The sequence below is a fragment of the Microcaecilia unicolor genome, chromosome 6, assembly GCF_901765095.1.
Source record: "Microcaecilia unicolor chromosome 6, aMicUni1.1, whole genome shotgun sequence".
Classification (NCBI taxonomy): Eukaryota; Metazoa; Chordata; class Amphibia; order Gymnophiona; family Siphonopidae; genus Microcaecilia; species Microcaecilia unicolor.
Window position 1 is genome coordinate 287,897,279 of NC_044036.1, and position 15,519 is coordinate 287,912,797.

At 44.4% G+C, this 15,519-nt stretch overlaps 1 protein-coding gene across 2 annotated transcripts in view; it reads left to right on the forward strand.

The window, feature by feature from the left end:
* Window positions 1–15,519, forward strand: part of AK8 (adenylate kinase 8) — a 227,638-nt gene that overhangs the window by 90,878 nt on the left and 121,241 nt on the right. The window contains exons 9-10 of one of the 2 annotated variants that reach the window (XM_030206335.1): window positions 181–312; window positions 9,779–9,868. In XM_030206335.1, the coding sequence (XP_030062195.1) occupies window positions 181–312; window positions 9,779–9,868 (222 nt within the window). The remainder of the gene's footprint in view (window positions 1–180; window positions 313–9,778; window positions 9,869–15,519) is intronic. The other variant, XM_030206336.1, reaches the window with a different exon arrangement.

Sequence of the window (15,519 nt, forward strand, 5' to 3'; positions counted from 1 at the left end):
ATAGATGTGCCTACACCTCAGAGAACTAGCTAAACCTTATCAATAACAATTTCCTACTTAGTAGATAACGAAGTGCTCATTTTGTATTTTGTTGGCAAAAGAAAGAAAGAAAAAAACAAATACTTCCTAAGTTTGGTTTATACACTGCAGTAATCACTGCCATTTTATTACCCCTTCTAGTTCTGACCTTTGTCCAAAGTCGGCATCGAAACTTAGCCCCTCACACACCGCGAATCCTGCTGCAAGGGCCCCCAGGCAGTGGGAAGAGCCTGCAGGCAGAGCTAGTGGCTCAGAAATACAACATTGTGAACAGTAAGTTCTCTGCAGATCTGCATTTTACTGCTTCTTTTCCTACCTTTTTATATTTTCTCCAACTTTTCAGAAATATCTTTGTTCATTTTCAAAGGAATAAAAGTGCAGCAATCGTTTCTTGCTCCTGAAATTGTAGATGGTTGCAGGGGGGGGGACTACTTGTCAAGACTTTTAGAAAAGAAAGCCAAACCAAAGATTTAGAAACCTTCTTCTTTTTTTTTTTTTAATTTAATGACGTTTTATTTAAGTATGGCAGATAGAATCAAACAGCATAAGAACAATCTCATGGCAAATATACAACCAAAACAATCAACCCTCACTGGGAGAATATGTACTGCACAGCAAGCAAGTAGCCCAATGTAAGTCAGCATATAAATGAAACAGAGTATTCCAATTTACTGCGACAGAAGGACCCCCACCCCCCATGCCTTCCCCTGAAGGGCCTCACTACAGAAAGGCCTAAGCCAAAGTTCACCTCCAAGTCCAGTAAGGAGTTCATATCTTGTTATAAACTGCTATTTTCCTCCGTAGTATACTGGCGAGGGATTCCAGAAGTGCAATATCCTGGAGCTTAGCTCTCCAAAAAGTTAACTGAAGACTGCTCTTAAAGAAATATGCAATAGTCAGTCTGGCAGCATGAAAATAATGGACAGTCCAACGCTTCTGCTTAACTTCATCATTCCATTTCCCCCATAAACAAAGTCAGGGGTAAGTTCCAGCGATATATATAAAAGTTTTCTGCTACCACTTTGGGCAGCTTCCCAGAGGACTTTGCACCCTATCACAACCCCACCACATGTGTAAATAATCCCTTCATTGACCACAGCCTCTCCAACAGTAGGGATCCACTGATCTGAACTTAAAGCAATAAACCCAGGAGTTCTATACACTCTATGAAGCAATTTATATACATGAGCTCCTGATTTGTATTAGAAATTGAAATTTAATCCCCAAAACACTGTCAGTCCTCTAAACCAAAATCCTGATTTCACTTAGCCATCAATCCAGGATCAGTATCATATTCTCCCCCCCCCCCCCCCCCAAAAAAAAAAAAAACAAAAACCAAAAACAAATAAAATTTAGTAATGAACTTCCTCTTAAGCCCTGGTGTTGTAACTATATTCTCAATACTGTTCTGGGGCCTTAAGACACAACCAGAATCACATTTAGTACCTGAGAGAACAAAAACAAATTGTATATACCTGTACACGTTTAATCCCTCCAACGCATTTCAGTTGTTTATTTCCCATATTTATATTTTTATTCTTTTATTATATCCATTTTGCATTTTGGGTCTGTATAACATCCCTCTGAATTTTATTTCACTTTGTTAAATTAAAGGTATTTGCTTCATATTGTCCTCCAGAAATAGGCTACTGGTTTCTATCTTCTAACAGAACTCTTTGATGAGATAATGTACTGAAGCCATACATTTCTTATACATAGCCAGTGAAAAAGACTACCTGACTTGTGTACACCCAGAGTCCAGCAATCTGTTTCAGAAATAGATCAGAGCATCCAACCAGACACAAGGACTGTGTGGTACGATGTGCAATATTCTTTTCAAAATCCAACATAGTTTGTAAGCAGAACATTTATTTTTCTAACTCTACCTTTCTCCGCGGACAAGCAGGCTTCTATATTCTCACGTGGGTGATGCCAATCCACGTTGCCCGGTCCGGCATTTGCCATAGCTAAAAAGAGAGCGTTGTGGAGCACGAGCCAAACTTCACTGCACATCCGCGAGCACCTTCCCGCTTGTCACGCAAACGCAGTCTCCTTAGTTCTTCTTTTTCTGCTTGAGAAGATATTTTTCTTTTCTTCTCCTCATTTGCTCAGTCTAGAGAGCTATTTTTTGGAAGATTCCCATTGGCTTCAAGCACTGTAGCCAGTACAATCAGACAATCTCAAGGAAGGACACCCATTCTTGGTGTCTGCAGTGTCTTGGGCCCTCCTAACTGTATTCTCTATTTTCGCATGAAGAAGAGGACCCAGCTTTCCTGAGAGGATTTTTGGAGAGGTCTGGTTCCTTGACATTGGCATGGGCATCGACTTTAAGCATCGAACCGACATCAGGAGAGTTGATAAGCATGGCTGCTACTAGACCTATAGACGCTGGGAGCAGTGCAGCATCGAGTGGGTCTCCACCTGCTTTGAGGCCTCCTGCTGTGCAGGGCACCTGGGGCCATCCATCATCGGACCCAACCCTGAGGCAATGTGAGGATTCGATGTCATCCTCATTGGCACTGAGGAGCACGAGGGGTCACTTCTACATCCCAGCCTCCAGTCTCTGGCTCTCATAGCTTAGATGTTGAGAGCCAAGGGTTCTGCATGTTGGGGTGCTTAATCTTTTTGTTGACAAGGTGGAGGAGGTCACTGACCTCATTAAGAAGCGTTCTGAGACCATCAAGTCACTGTCATGGCACTCTCCTGGCTTGGCCACCTACTATGCTCAAAGGCATAGGTTTCCTTCCCCCTCTCAACCACCTCATGGTTACAGAGAGCTGAGAACGCCCATCAGGCTCCCTAGTTGAAGCATGGGACAAACTTTAGATTGGTTTCAAGAGAGCATAGCTGCAATAAATGTAGCCATTCTTGATGACCTGCCGGTAGAAGTGAGGCTGAATTTTTTCCAATGGGGTGACCCCTTGTAACCTCAGACCAGTGGGTTCTCAAAATAGTCCAGACAGGCTATACTCTAAACAGAAAGAGGATAGTATCAAAACAAAAATTTACATTTCAACAGCTATAAGTTCATTTGTGAAGGGCAGGAACGGTGCTTAGATGGTAGCTCCAGCAGTGGGTGAGTGAGGCCAGTGCTGGATTGACTTCTATGGTTTGTGTCCCATATATGGCGAAAGACAGATCAGGATGGGCTGGAGTGGGTTTCAACAGCAACTCCAATAGTTGGAGGAGGACCACTGCAGGGCAAACAGTCTGAGCCCTTAAAATGGCAAAGACATATGGGGATCAAGTAGTATGTGTATTTTATACCACATCTATATCATATGCTGCGAGTGTGGGTGCTGTATATCTCAGGGGAGGGAGGAGGGGAAGACATTGCAAAGTGAAACTTAGCAAGTATAATGTTGTAATACTGCTACTGGATTGTTGTCAATAACAATTTGATAATGAATGTGATGTGCAGACTGGATGGACTTATAGAGGTCTTTATCTGCTGTCATTTACTATGTTAATCCCACCAAATTACTTGCTGAGAGCGTCAAAGCTAAGCTCTCAACACCAGGAATTGCTTACAAAGGAATTCTTCCTCTCTTTTCTAGGCCAAAGCAGGGGGAAAAAAAGAAAAGGATTTTAGTTGAAGTACTTCCTGGTCACAAAGAAAACTGGGGGAATTCTATCCCATCCTAGAGCTAAGGTCCCTGAACAAGTTATCAGTCAAAATAAAAGTTCAGAATGGTTTCCCTGGGCATCCTACTTTCCATGATTCAGGAACAAAACTATCTATGCTCTCTGGATTTAAAGGATGCCTACACCCAAATACAGATACATCCCAGTCACAGAAAGTATCTGAGATTTTGAGTAGGGAAACACTACTACCAGTATTACATCCTGCTGTTTGGCCTCATGGCAGCCACCAGGGTCTTCACAAAAACTTTAGCAGTAGTCACAGTGTCGCTGTGCAGACTGGGAGTGCATGTTTTTCCCTACCTGGACAATTGGCTGGTGAAGAGCACATCAAAGGAAGGGGTGCAGGAATCTATGTGCAGAACTGTTCAGTGCTGGAGCTACTAGGGTTTATCATCAACTACTACCAAGGACCATCTTGAACCAGCCCAGCAAATGGAATTTATAGGAGCCCTGCTAGATACGGCTCAGGCCAAGGTTTTTCTCCCAGTTCAGTGTATAGAATCTGTAACTTCTGTAGTAGTACAAAGTCAGCAGAGCCAGCAAGTATCAGCTTGGCAGATGTTGAGATTGCTAGGCCATATAGAGGGGCATAATCGAACGGGGCACGCAAGTTTTCCTGAGGGCGTCCTCGCAGGATGTCCCCGTGAAGGGGTGGGGAAACCCGTATTATCAAAACAAGATCGGCGTCCATCTTTTGTTTCGATAATATTTATTTATTTATAGCATTTATATCCCACATTTTCCCACCACGGGCAGGCCCAATGTGGCATACATCAGTCGGAAAAGGCATACATCAATCCGGCACAAACAATCAAGTACATGGAAGTAGGAGAGATCAGTGATGGGCAATTGTCGGGGATGCCCAAATCTCAACATTTAGGTCGACCTTAGAGATGGTCGACGTAAATGTTGAGATGGTCGACCTTAGAGATGGTCATCTCCGGTTTTCGGCCATAATGGAAACCGAGGACGCCCATCTCAAAAACGACCAAATCCAACTCATTTGGTTGTGGGAGGAGCCAGCATTCGTAGTGCACTGGTCCCCCTGACATGCCAGGACACCAACCGGGCACCCTAGGGGGCACTGCAGTGGACTAACTGATGCACTAACTGAACAGAAAAAGCCCTTCCCGTACCGATCCCTTAGCGATTCGGAAAGGAACGGGCATGCATGAAGGAAATCGCATGCAAATGAGCTGCTCACTGTTAGCTCATTTCAGTGGCGTTCCTGGGGGGGCTGGCACCCGGGGCGGATCGCCGATGCACCCCGCCCCCCCGGATGCAGCGCCCCCCCCCCCCGATGCAACGCGGACCCCCCCCCGGCGAAAGGACACCCCCGCGAAGGAACCCCCCCCACCGGGTGCATGCCGCTGGGGGGTGGGGGAGTGCCGCGCATGCCTGTCCTCCGTTGTTCGATGCTTCTTCTCTGCCCTGGAACAGGAAGTAACCTGTTCCGAGGCAGAGAAGAAGCATGGAACAACGGAGGACAGGCGCGCGCGGCATGCACCCAGGGCGGACCGCACCCACTGCCCCCCCCCAGGAACGCCACTGACTCATTTGCACACGATTTCCTTTCTAAGGAGGGGAAGCCAGTGCAGAGCAGCCAAGCATTAGGCGTGGCTGCTCTGCGCATGCCAAAGACGGCTTCATACACACAGACAAGCTGCGTGTATAATAGCTGTCTACAACCTTAAATAAATTGCCGTCCACAACCTTAAAAAAACACAAGTCCAGGTGGACATCTTTTTTTTTTTTTTTGAGTATGAGTGAAGGACGTCCAAGTGTTAGGCGCATTCGCTATGCCTCCTTCCCTGCGACGGGCAGTTGTGGACTTCCAAAATGTGGATGTTTCTGTAAGAAGGACATCCAGGCCTTTGCAATGCCTCCGACACCCCCTTTATTTATTTATTTGGATTTTGGATCACAAGTAGGAGCAGTAGGATTTGAACCGGCCACCTTTGGATTGCAAGACCAGTGCTCTAACCACTAGGCCACTCCTCCACTCCACGCCCTTGAAATCTGGCCATCCCTGTGGGGGGGTGGACAGTTCAGGACATCCAAAATGTTTCAAAGAAGGACGTCCATGCCTTCGCTATGCCTCCGCTGACACACACACACCTCCACCCAGGAACCTGCATACTGCTGCGATTGACCTGAGTATGATATTTGAGGCTAGCAAAAAAACTTTTTAAAGTTGCTTTTTTCAGGGTGGGAGGGGGTTAATCACCACTGGGGGAGTCAGGGGAGGTCATCCCCGATTCCCTCCGGTGGTCATCTGGTCAGTTCGGGCACCTTTTTGAGGCTTGGTCATAAGAAAAAATGGATCAAGTCGGCCAATTGCTCGTCAGGGACGCCCTTCTTTTTTCTATTATCGCTCGAGGATGTCCATCTGTTAGGCACGCCCCAGTCCCACCTTCGCTACGCCTACAACATGCCCCCGGGAACTTTGGTCGTCCCCGCGATGGAAAGCAGTTGGGGATGCCCCAAATTGGCTTTTAATTATGCCAATTTGGGCAACCCTGAGAGAAGGTCGCCCATCTCCCGATTTGTGTCGAAAGATGGGCGCCCTTCTCTTTCGAAAATAAGCCTGCTAGTCTCAACAGCACATGCTACGTCCAAGATGTGCCTTCATTTGAGGCCACCCAGTGGACTCTAGCGTCCCAATGAGCCCAGGACAATGAGAACCGAGTGGATGTTATTACTGTCACTCCTTCCCTCAAGAAGCCTCTGTCTTGTTGGCTAATCCACTGCAATTTGGCCAAGGGCCTACCATTCTAAATTTCTCCACCTCACAATATTGACAACAGCTTCATCCAAGCTGGGTTGAGGGGCTCCTGTAGATGGGTTCCACACCCAGGCTCAGTGGTCTACTCAGGAGTTATGGGCCATATTGTTTATCTAGACTTGCATATTCCACCTAATTTGCAATGCAAGTCTAGATGGGTTTCAGAGATGGGCTACTGAATCAAATTGTCCTAATTCAAACAGACATTCAGGTTATGATGTACAGTGATGTGTAAAAGTATTTATCCTCCTTCTGATTTCCCTTATTATTGCATATATGTCACAATATGAATGGTTTCTGATCTTAACAAAATGTTATATTAGACAAAGGGAACCTGAGTTTTTAAATTATTACTTTATTTAAGGAACAGAGTTATCCAACACCCATATGACCCATGTTTTCTGAGAGTGGGACACCCATTTGGTGGACCATCATTCACATGAACCACAAAATTCCCCAGTACTGTTCCAGACTAGGATCACAAAGCAGACTAGCTTTGGATGCCTTTCTCCTTGATTGGGGAAAGGGCGTTCTATGTGCATACCCACCAATACTTCTCATAGTGAAAATTCTGCTGACAGGGGAACCATAATCCTCATTGCCCCATAGTGGGTGTTATGGTTCCACCTGCTTCTGGAGCTGACTTGCCAGGATTCATGGAGACTGAAATGCTTACCATCCCTCTTCACTCAGAACAAGGGATCCCTCTTACTTCCCAACCTTCAGTCTCTAGCCCTAGCGGCTTGGATGTTGAGAAGCTAGACATCGATTCCTTACACCTGCCCGATGGTGTCGCCAGAGTTTTGCTTGCTTCCGGGAGAGATTCCACTACAAAATTATATGGCTTCAAGTGGAGCAGGTTTGCTGTCTGGTGTGAGTGCAAAGCCATAGATTCTTTCTCCTGTTCTACACAAAAACCACTTGAATATCTTCTACACCTCTCCAAGTCTGATCTAAAGTTCATCTCAGTGCAGTCGGAGCTTATCACTGGTCTAGAGGGTAAGCCCATCTCTGCTCAGCCTTTAGTTGTTTGCTTCATGAGTGGCTTGCTGTTACTCAAACCTCCCATTTTTTTTATTTTAGTTACATTTGTACCCCACGCTTTCCCACTCATGGCAGGCTCAATGCGGCTTACATGGGGCAATGGAGGGTTAAGTGACTTGCCCAGAGTCACCATCAAAGCCCCCCCCCCAGTGGCATTTGATCTCAACGCTGTTCTCACCCAGCTGACGAAAGCTCCCTTTGAGCCACTTGACACCTGCCATCTGAAGTACCTGACCTGAAGGTCCTGTTTTTGGTAGCAGTCACTTCAGCCTGCAGAGTGTAAGTGGGCTCCAGGTCCTGGTAGCTGATTCACCTTACACTAAATTTCACACAACAGAGTAGTTTTGCCTATGCATCCAAAGCTTCTTCCTAAGGTAGTTTTGGAGTTCTATCTTAACTAATCAGTTGTTCTGCCAGCATTCTTTTTCCAAAGCCCTCCTCTTGGAGTTGTATTCTGTCAGCTATGGTATTAGACTGGCTTGGTTGTACACAATAGCAGTGGGTGAGAATTGGTGGGAAGGCACACATTTGTGCAATGCACCACTCTCAAAGGCTTCTTGACGTTACTAGAGAGCAATTCCCACATAGGGTTTCATTGGATGTTGTGACTCATCAGTGTGGAAATTCATCTTGCTGTTCTTGGAGAACACATGCTACAGTTGAGTAACCTCATTTTCTCTCCAAACTGGAGCCCATGGAGATTACTATGTTCAGGACAGTTTCAAAATGCTTTTACTGTATAGAGAACTATAGGGCAGCCAAAAGTGATAGCAGCTTAATTGGAGGTGCTATTTTACTATGGGATTCACTAACCTGTGATACATCAAATTAGTCACTACCTTATTAATTTTTATTTTGTGTTGCGGCAGTTAGGAACATTGTATGTTTTCAGCTGCAGCAATGCAAAAACAGTTAACCCTGTTACAGTGGCATTCCTAGGGGGGCTAACACCCGGGGCGGATCACCGATGCGCCCCGCCCCCCCCCCCCGAGTGCAGCGCCCCCACCCCTCGGGTGCAGCGCGACCCCCCCCGGCGAAGGAGCCCCCGGGTGCACGCCGCTGGGGGTGGGGTGCCGCGCGCCTGTCCGCTTCGTTCGTTTCCATGTTCCCTCTGCCCCGGAACAGGAAGTAACCTGTTCCGGGGCAGAGGAAGCACAGAACGAATGTAGCGGACAGGCGCGCGACACCCCCCCCAGCGGCATGCACCCAGGGCGGACCACCCCCACCGCCCCCTCCCCTTGGTACACCACTGCCCTGCTATCTTTAAAAGGGGTAGGCTGGTGCTTAATTAAAAAGAAAAGAAAAAGAAATACTCCTCTACCCAACTGATCCTGTTTTAAACTTCACCCAGAAAAAACACTTCTGAGCTCAGTAATGTGTTCCAACTGCACAGGGGATACTTGGGAGGCAGGAGTGATCTCCTTCCCCACTGGTTCTCTCACTTAAAATGATAGCCTTGGCTCCCTAATGGTAGCATTGTGGTATTACTGCTAGAGAGTCAGGCATTCTCCTATTTGTTATGGCAGCCTATTCCCCCCCCCCCCCCCTTAGAAGTACTGTGAGACTACTGTCCCTGCCTCCCAATACCCATTAGGGAGAAATCATTGGAGCTGGTGGGGTGGGTGTCAGGGTTATTTGAAAAGAGATTAAGGGAGAGTAGGCGTTTTGAAAGGGATTGGGAGTATTCTACTAAGTTCCCTGAAAGCAGTTCCCTGAAAGCATCAGACCATGTGTTGCTGGCCTGATGCTCTCAGGCAGCAAGGTTAACACCTCTGCAAAGTTCAATACAAGCTGTGTTATCCATGTTGTATAATAATGAGCTGCTTTGCTTGCATTTGCATATGATGCATCTCATTTTTGTATGCATTGAGCAGAATAACATATTAAACGCAATTAATGTGTATTACAAGCTTTTAACATAAATTAATTGCTCTTTATTGTGCACTGTTACAATAATACAGCTTAATGAATAGATCACAAATTAATAAAAGAATACCCTAACAATGTGGGATTGAACAGGGAGTCTGACTAAGACCATGTCTGAACAGAAGCCAAAACCACAAATGAGGAGAAATGTGTAAAAAGTAAACTCTGGATGGCAGAAGACAACCCAGACCATGTCACTTGCCGAGCTGCACAATTCAGTGCAGGAATCTCACTGGTTTTTCCTTGTTTTTATGTTTCTTCAAGAAAATGTCAAATAGAATTATTTTTCTCTTTGCCTTTTTGAGTGATGTGTGTCCTTATCTTCTTCTGTGTTCTTAGTTGGTTGTGGACAAAAACTAAAGGAAGCTGTTGCAGACAAGACAAAGCTTGGAGAGCTCATCAGACCTTACATTGAGAATGAGCAGCAAGGTAGGGCAGGAGACGAGACAGGTGGAATAAAATCCTTAATTAATGACAAAATTCTGCAGCACTGTTAGTGTACCTAATTTCTGATCTACTCCTGCTGTTCTTGTAATAGCCCTTGCTTCCAGGTCAGCTGTTGCAGTATTGCACCAGCGCACCTCAGTCTTATTCTGCAACACCCCTTGCTATTCCAATGGTGAGTCCCCAGCCCCCTCACCCATGGCTGTGCCAATACATCTCAATTTTGCTCTGCTACGCATCCTGCTATTCTAGTACTAAGAGCCCTAATATATGGCTCTGCTAATGCCCCTTGCAGCCTTTCCTTCTGTTCCATTCCTAGGTGCTTAGTAACTGGTAAGTCCTGGGTACATATTAGGGAATAAATATGAATCCATTTTCAACTGAAACACTTAAAACATTACTTTCCTCTCTTTAATTCTTAAATGTGCTATTTTACTTAGGAGTCCTTTTACAAAGGCACGCTAGTGTTTTTAGTGTGTGCTAAACATTACAGATGCTCATATGGACGTCTCTAGCATTTTGCATGCACTAAAACCGCTAGCGCACCTTTGTAAAAGACCCACTTAAGAAGATATTAGTATTTCTATGTCAATGTTCTTCATTGCAAGGCCAGAGTCCAGCAGTGGCCCCTATCGACTCTAAATATTACTCCCTGATTCTTTCCCCCTACCCCCCTACTTTTTCTTCATATGTGCTGCTGACATACCTCCATAACAGTTATTCTGATTAATATCTGTGTCATGTAGCTTACTGCCCAAAATCAATACTGAGAAAGCACCATGCAGTTCAAACGTATTGCAAGTTATATGGTACCAGAAGAACACAGAATAGCTGTTCAAAAGGTGGCACCTCAAATAAGCCTCCAGAGAAAGTATAGAGGGAGATTAAATACTGGAGGGGGTGGGGGGAGGAGAGTCAGCTTGAAGGTGATGGAGTGGAGACAGGCTGGTGGAGGTTGACAGGGTGCTGCTGGTTTTGGCTCTCGCATTGAAGGTTTTTTTTTCTTTTGACTCACTGGACCCCACTTGAAAAACAGTGAAGATCTCTGCTATATGTGGTAAACTCCTTTTATAGTGTCCGTTCTATCAGCATTATTTTGGAATATGGCTATGGCTAATTTATTTTCTGAGGGAAAAAACATACATCTGTTTGAGTTCTCCTTGTTCTGAGATGTCTTTGTGCTGAATAAAAATGCAAATTGCCTGAACTCTGATACGAGGGTTAGATTTATTTGCTTGATATATTGCCTTTGGTGTTCAAAAAATGAGCAGTCAGGCAAAGTCACAGTACTGGGCTCACCATCCAACACTTAGGTATCACTGGAAGATTCTCAGCAACAAAACTACACTTTCCATGTTTCCTAAGAAAAAGGTTTTTTTTAAGTGACTATCCGCCTTATTTTCGAAAGAGAAAGACGCCCATATTTCGACCCAGATCGGGAGATGGGCGTCTTTCTCCCATGGGCACCCAAATCGGTATAATCGAAAGCTGATTTTGGGCATCTTCAACTGCAATCTGTCGCAGAAATGGCCAAAGTAGACGGGGGCGTGTCGGAGGCGTGGTGAAGGCGGGACTGGGGCGTGTTTAAGGCGTTTTTAGGGCGAATTTGGGTCACTTTATTTGGACCTTTTTTTTCATGAACAAGTCCCAAAAAGTGCCCTAAATGACCAGATGACCACCGGAGGGAATCGGGGATGACCACCCCTGACTCCCCCAGTGGTCACTAACCCCCTCCCACCCAAAAAAAACAACTTTAAAAACTTATTTTTCCAGCCTGTATGCCAGCCTCAAATGTCATACCCAGCTCCATCACAGCAGTATGCAGGTCCCTGGAGCAGTTGTTAGTGGGTGCAGTGGACTTCAGCCAGGTGGACCCAGGCCCATCCCCCCTACCTGTTTCACTTGTGGTGGTAAATGGGAGCCCTCCAAACTGCCCCCCAAAACCCACTGTACCCACATCTAGGTGCCCCCCTTCAGCCATAAGTGCTATGGTAATGGTGTAGAGTTGTGGGGAGTGGGATTTGGGGGGCTCAGCACCCAAGGGAAGGGTGCTATGGACTTCAGAGGTAGTTAACATTTTTTTTAATTGTTACAAGTGCCCCCTAGGGTGCCCGGTTGGTGTCCTGGCATGTGAGGGAGCCCAGTGCACTATGAATCCTGGCCCCTCCCACGACCCAATGCCTTGGATTTGTTCGTTTTTGAGCTGGGCACCTTCGGTTTCCATTATCGCCAAAAAACGATACCACCCAGCTCAAATCCGCACAAATCCGCTGCATTTGGCTGGCACAAACCGTATTATCGGAAAAAAGATGGACGCCCATTTTTTTCGAAAATACGGTGTGCCCCACCCCTTCACATACCCGTTCTCGGAGATAGACGCCCATGGAGATGGGCATTCGTGTTCGATTATGCCCCTGTATGAAATTTTATAAAACAAAACCTACAGAAATGACATAACTGTCTAGTTGTGAAATAGAATAAATACTGCTTTAATCACAAAGAAAATCATTTTAAAGATAAAAACATTTGGTGCAAGCAAAAAGCACCTTATTACTCAATCCTAAAATCTAGCCCAAGTAGAAAAGATGGGGGTTAATTTTCAGAATGATTTAATGGAGCAGGAGAAATCTGGAGAGTGTTTCTGACTTTGGTTGTGACCCCTGTGATGATCCAGGGGCAGAGTTGAGGCAGACCCGGAAGTTATCTGGGCACTGCCAATATTCAGTGCTGATGCTCAGATAACTAACAGGGCAAGCAAGCCCCTATATATGGCAGTTCTTACTATGTCTGGGGACTGGCACTGAATTTTGGCTGGCCTTCAGAAACCCGGATATTCAGTTTCAGTAGCCAGATTAGGTCTATTTCAGGCCATGTCAGTCAGCGGTTAAAAAACACTGATTTACTGGGGCCCAAATACTGCTCCACTTTTTCTTTTTTCCTTTTTTTTAGTGGATCCAGATTAACTGGAAGATTTTATGCCTTGCTTCTAGAGCATTAGAATAACAGTTTGCTTGGGAAAATGCAGGTTATTTGGGGGCCCTTTTATGAAGAGGCGTTTTCCACGATAGAAAATAATTTTCTACTTTCTAATACGGGGGGTATTCTCAGCAATAATAAGCAGCGCCACCACATTGCCACATGCTGCTCAGTTACCACAGGGTTAGTGCATGAGCCCTTACCACCTACTAATAAGTGGCAGTAAGGGCTCTGAAATTAAATGGCCACGTTAATTTTAATATTAGCGCATGGCCATTTAATGCTCCATTAAAAAAAAAACCTTTATCCCACCATGGTAGAAAGTGGTCTAGCGTATGGCAATTCCACACACCAAAACTAGCACAGGCCACTTTTTACCGCAGCTTAGTAAAAGGACTCCTTGGGCAGTGAATTGATAATCTCCTTATCTAAAGCACTGTTAAGAATTTTATGTTGGCTTCTCTTGCAACTTGAGCTGCAGAGTTTAAAAGGTAAGTAAATCTTTCTTTTTTGAGGAAGTAAGCCAAATGCTAGAGCTTGTTTTAAACAGCTCAGTACAGCAAAGAGTGTGGGAGATCCATAGGGATTTCTGCTCCTTTCCTGCAAGTCCTTGCAGACTGTGCATATGTACTAGCAGCTCTGTAAATAATTTACCAGTTCATTAATAGACTCACATGGGTATAATTAAAAGAGGGAGAGACAGCGGCTGTAGGAATGGGTACAGTGCTTGGGGGAACAAGAGATCAGATTTTTTTTGTTGTTGTTTAACAGAAACTTTCTAGGGCACTAGGGCGTTTGAAGATGAGTTGGGAAAGGCTTGGTGCCTCTTCTTGTTTGAAGTGGAAATAGGACAGTTTGAATCTGTCGCGTTTAATTTTTCACAAGCTTTCTGGGGCCCTGCAGTGCAACTCCTTTTTATTATTTAAAAAAGACCTTCTATGATTTTCTGTCTTTCATTTTTATTGGGTCTTTTTTCCATTGTCCATCATTCTTTTACAGTCTTTGCGTGCAGGGTTTGTCTGGTTTATCTTTAACTTAAAAACAATATTCTAGCTGTATGTACAGTATAAAGGCATAAATTAAATTACAAAGTAGCAGCGTGTAGACTTGGTACTTTGTTATGCTAAGCTTTAGTTATAAGCATTTATTTCTTTGAAAATTTATATATTGTATTTCTGGATCCAAAGCAGTATACGGAATATAAAAGTGTTATAATAAAGATATTAGAACATAAAAACAATTGGGGGTAAAATTCCTCTAGTCAGAAGGGTTTTAGTGGTATTTATGACCTCTAGCAGGGGTATTTAATGCTCATTTTTAGCTGTGCTGGCACAGGGTCCCAAAGCATATCTTCTGCGGCAGAGATAAATAGTCTACTACTCCCTTCCCCAAAGAAGACACTTTCTTTAAATTTCATAAGGTTTTGATGTGAATCCTGCTTTGCAGAGAACATATATATATATATATATATATATATATATATATATATATATATACACACACACACACACAGAGAATATACAAGTAAAATCCAGAAATTCCCATGAGGAGGAGTTAATAATCTGGCCCATAAAATAAATGGCTAGATGTAAAATTAAATTGTTAAACTCCTGTGTTCAATTATCATGCAATAAACTGAGCCCATTGAGAAGGGAGTCTCGTTTTATGACAATAAAAAAGCCCCCTCTAAAGTGGGATTAATAAAGTTCACCGCAAGCACACATTTCACCAGGAGGTGGCAGTCAACAGTAAATGACTACTGAAGAAGTGCGACAAATGTGAGAATTGCTGCTGAAGGAATTACTAGCATGGTACCATGGGGAGAAGGAAATAGAAACAGCTGATAATAATATAACAATAATGATTATATATTTATTATAAAACACTTACAATCACTTCACTTCCTTAACAATATCTTTATAAAATCTTTCCTGTTCATTAACAAAGAAAGGAGAGCTACAACTGAACAATTTATCATTGTCCTTTCTACCCTTCTCGTCTTCCTTTTTTCTGTACTCCTTTCTAGAGCTTTCAAGCCTTACCCCTCACTGTAAAAGGTTTTTTTGTAAAGTGACTTCATCACAGTGTGCTTTTCAGGAAAAATGGTGCAAAACACAAATTTCTAACATTTTGTTCTGTTTTTTTCTACTGTGCACTTTTGTTCATAGGAGTAAACTTTCACGTTATGTCAATTTAAATTTGGCTTCTCATACAGACAGGGCAGTCCACACAAGTGGGTTACAGCAGACTGGATAAGCCATATGGCCTTTATCTACCATCATTTTCTCTGTTTCTATGTCCTCTGAGTAGCAGGTGAAGGTAGAGAAAGAACAGACTAGTTTCAATGATATCACCAGTATCTTGGAGCTTGTCAGTATTTCTCTTCCTCCAGCAGTTGATGAAGTTTGGACTGGTGCAGTTGTTTTTTCGTTTTGCTCTGCCGGTCTGAATCCCACAGCGCTAGGCTATGGCCAGTGGCTTGCTAGTTGAGTCATTTGGTTGTGTTTTTCTCCCAAGACTTGACCCATGTGCCATTTCCTGGTTGAGTTTGGGGTGATTTAAGCCATGTGTTTTGCTGCAGGCCCATGCATTATGTCCCCTGGGGGGGTCAGACCTTTTTTCTGTCCCCTCCTTCATATCTGCCCCCCCCCCATCCTGAT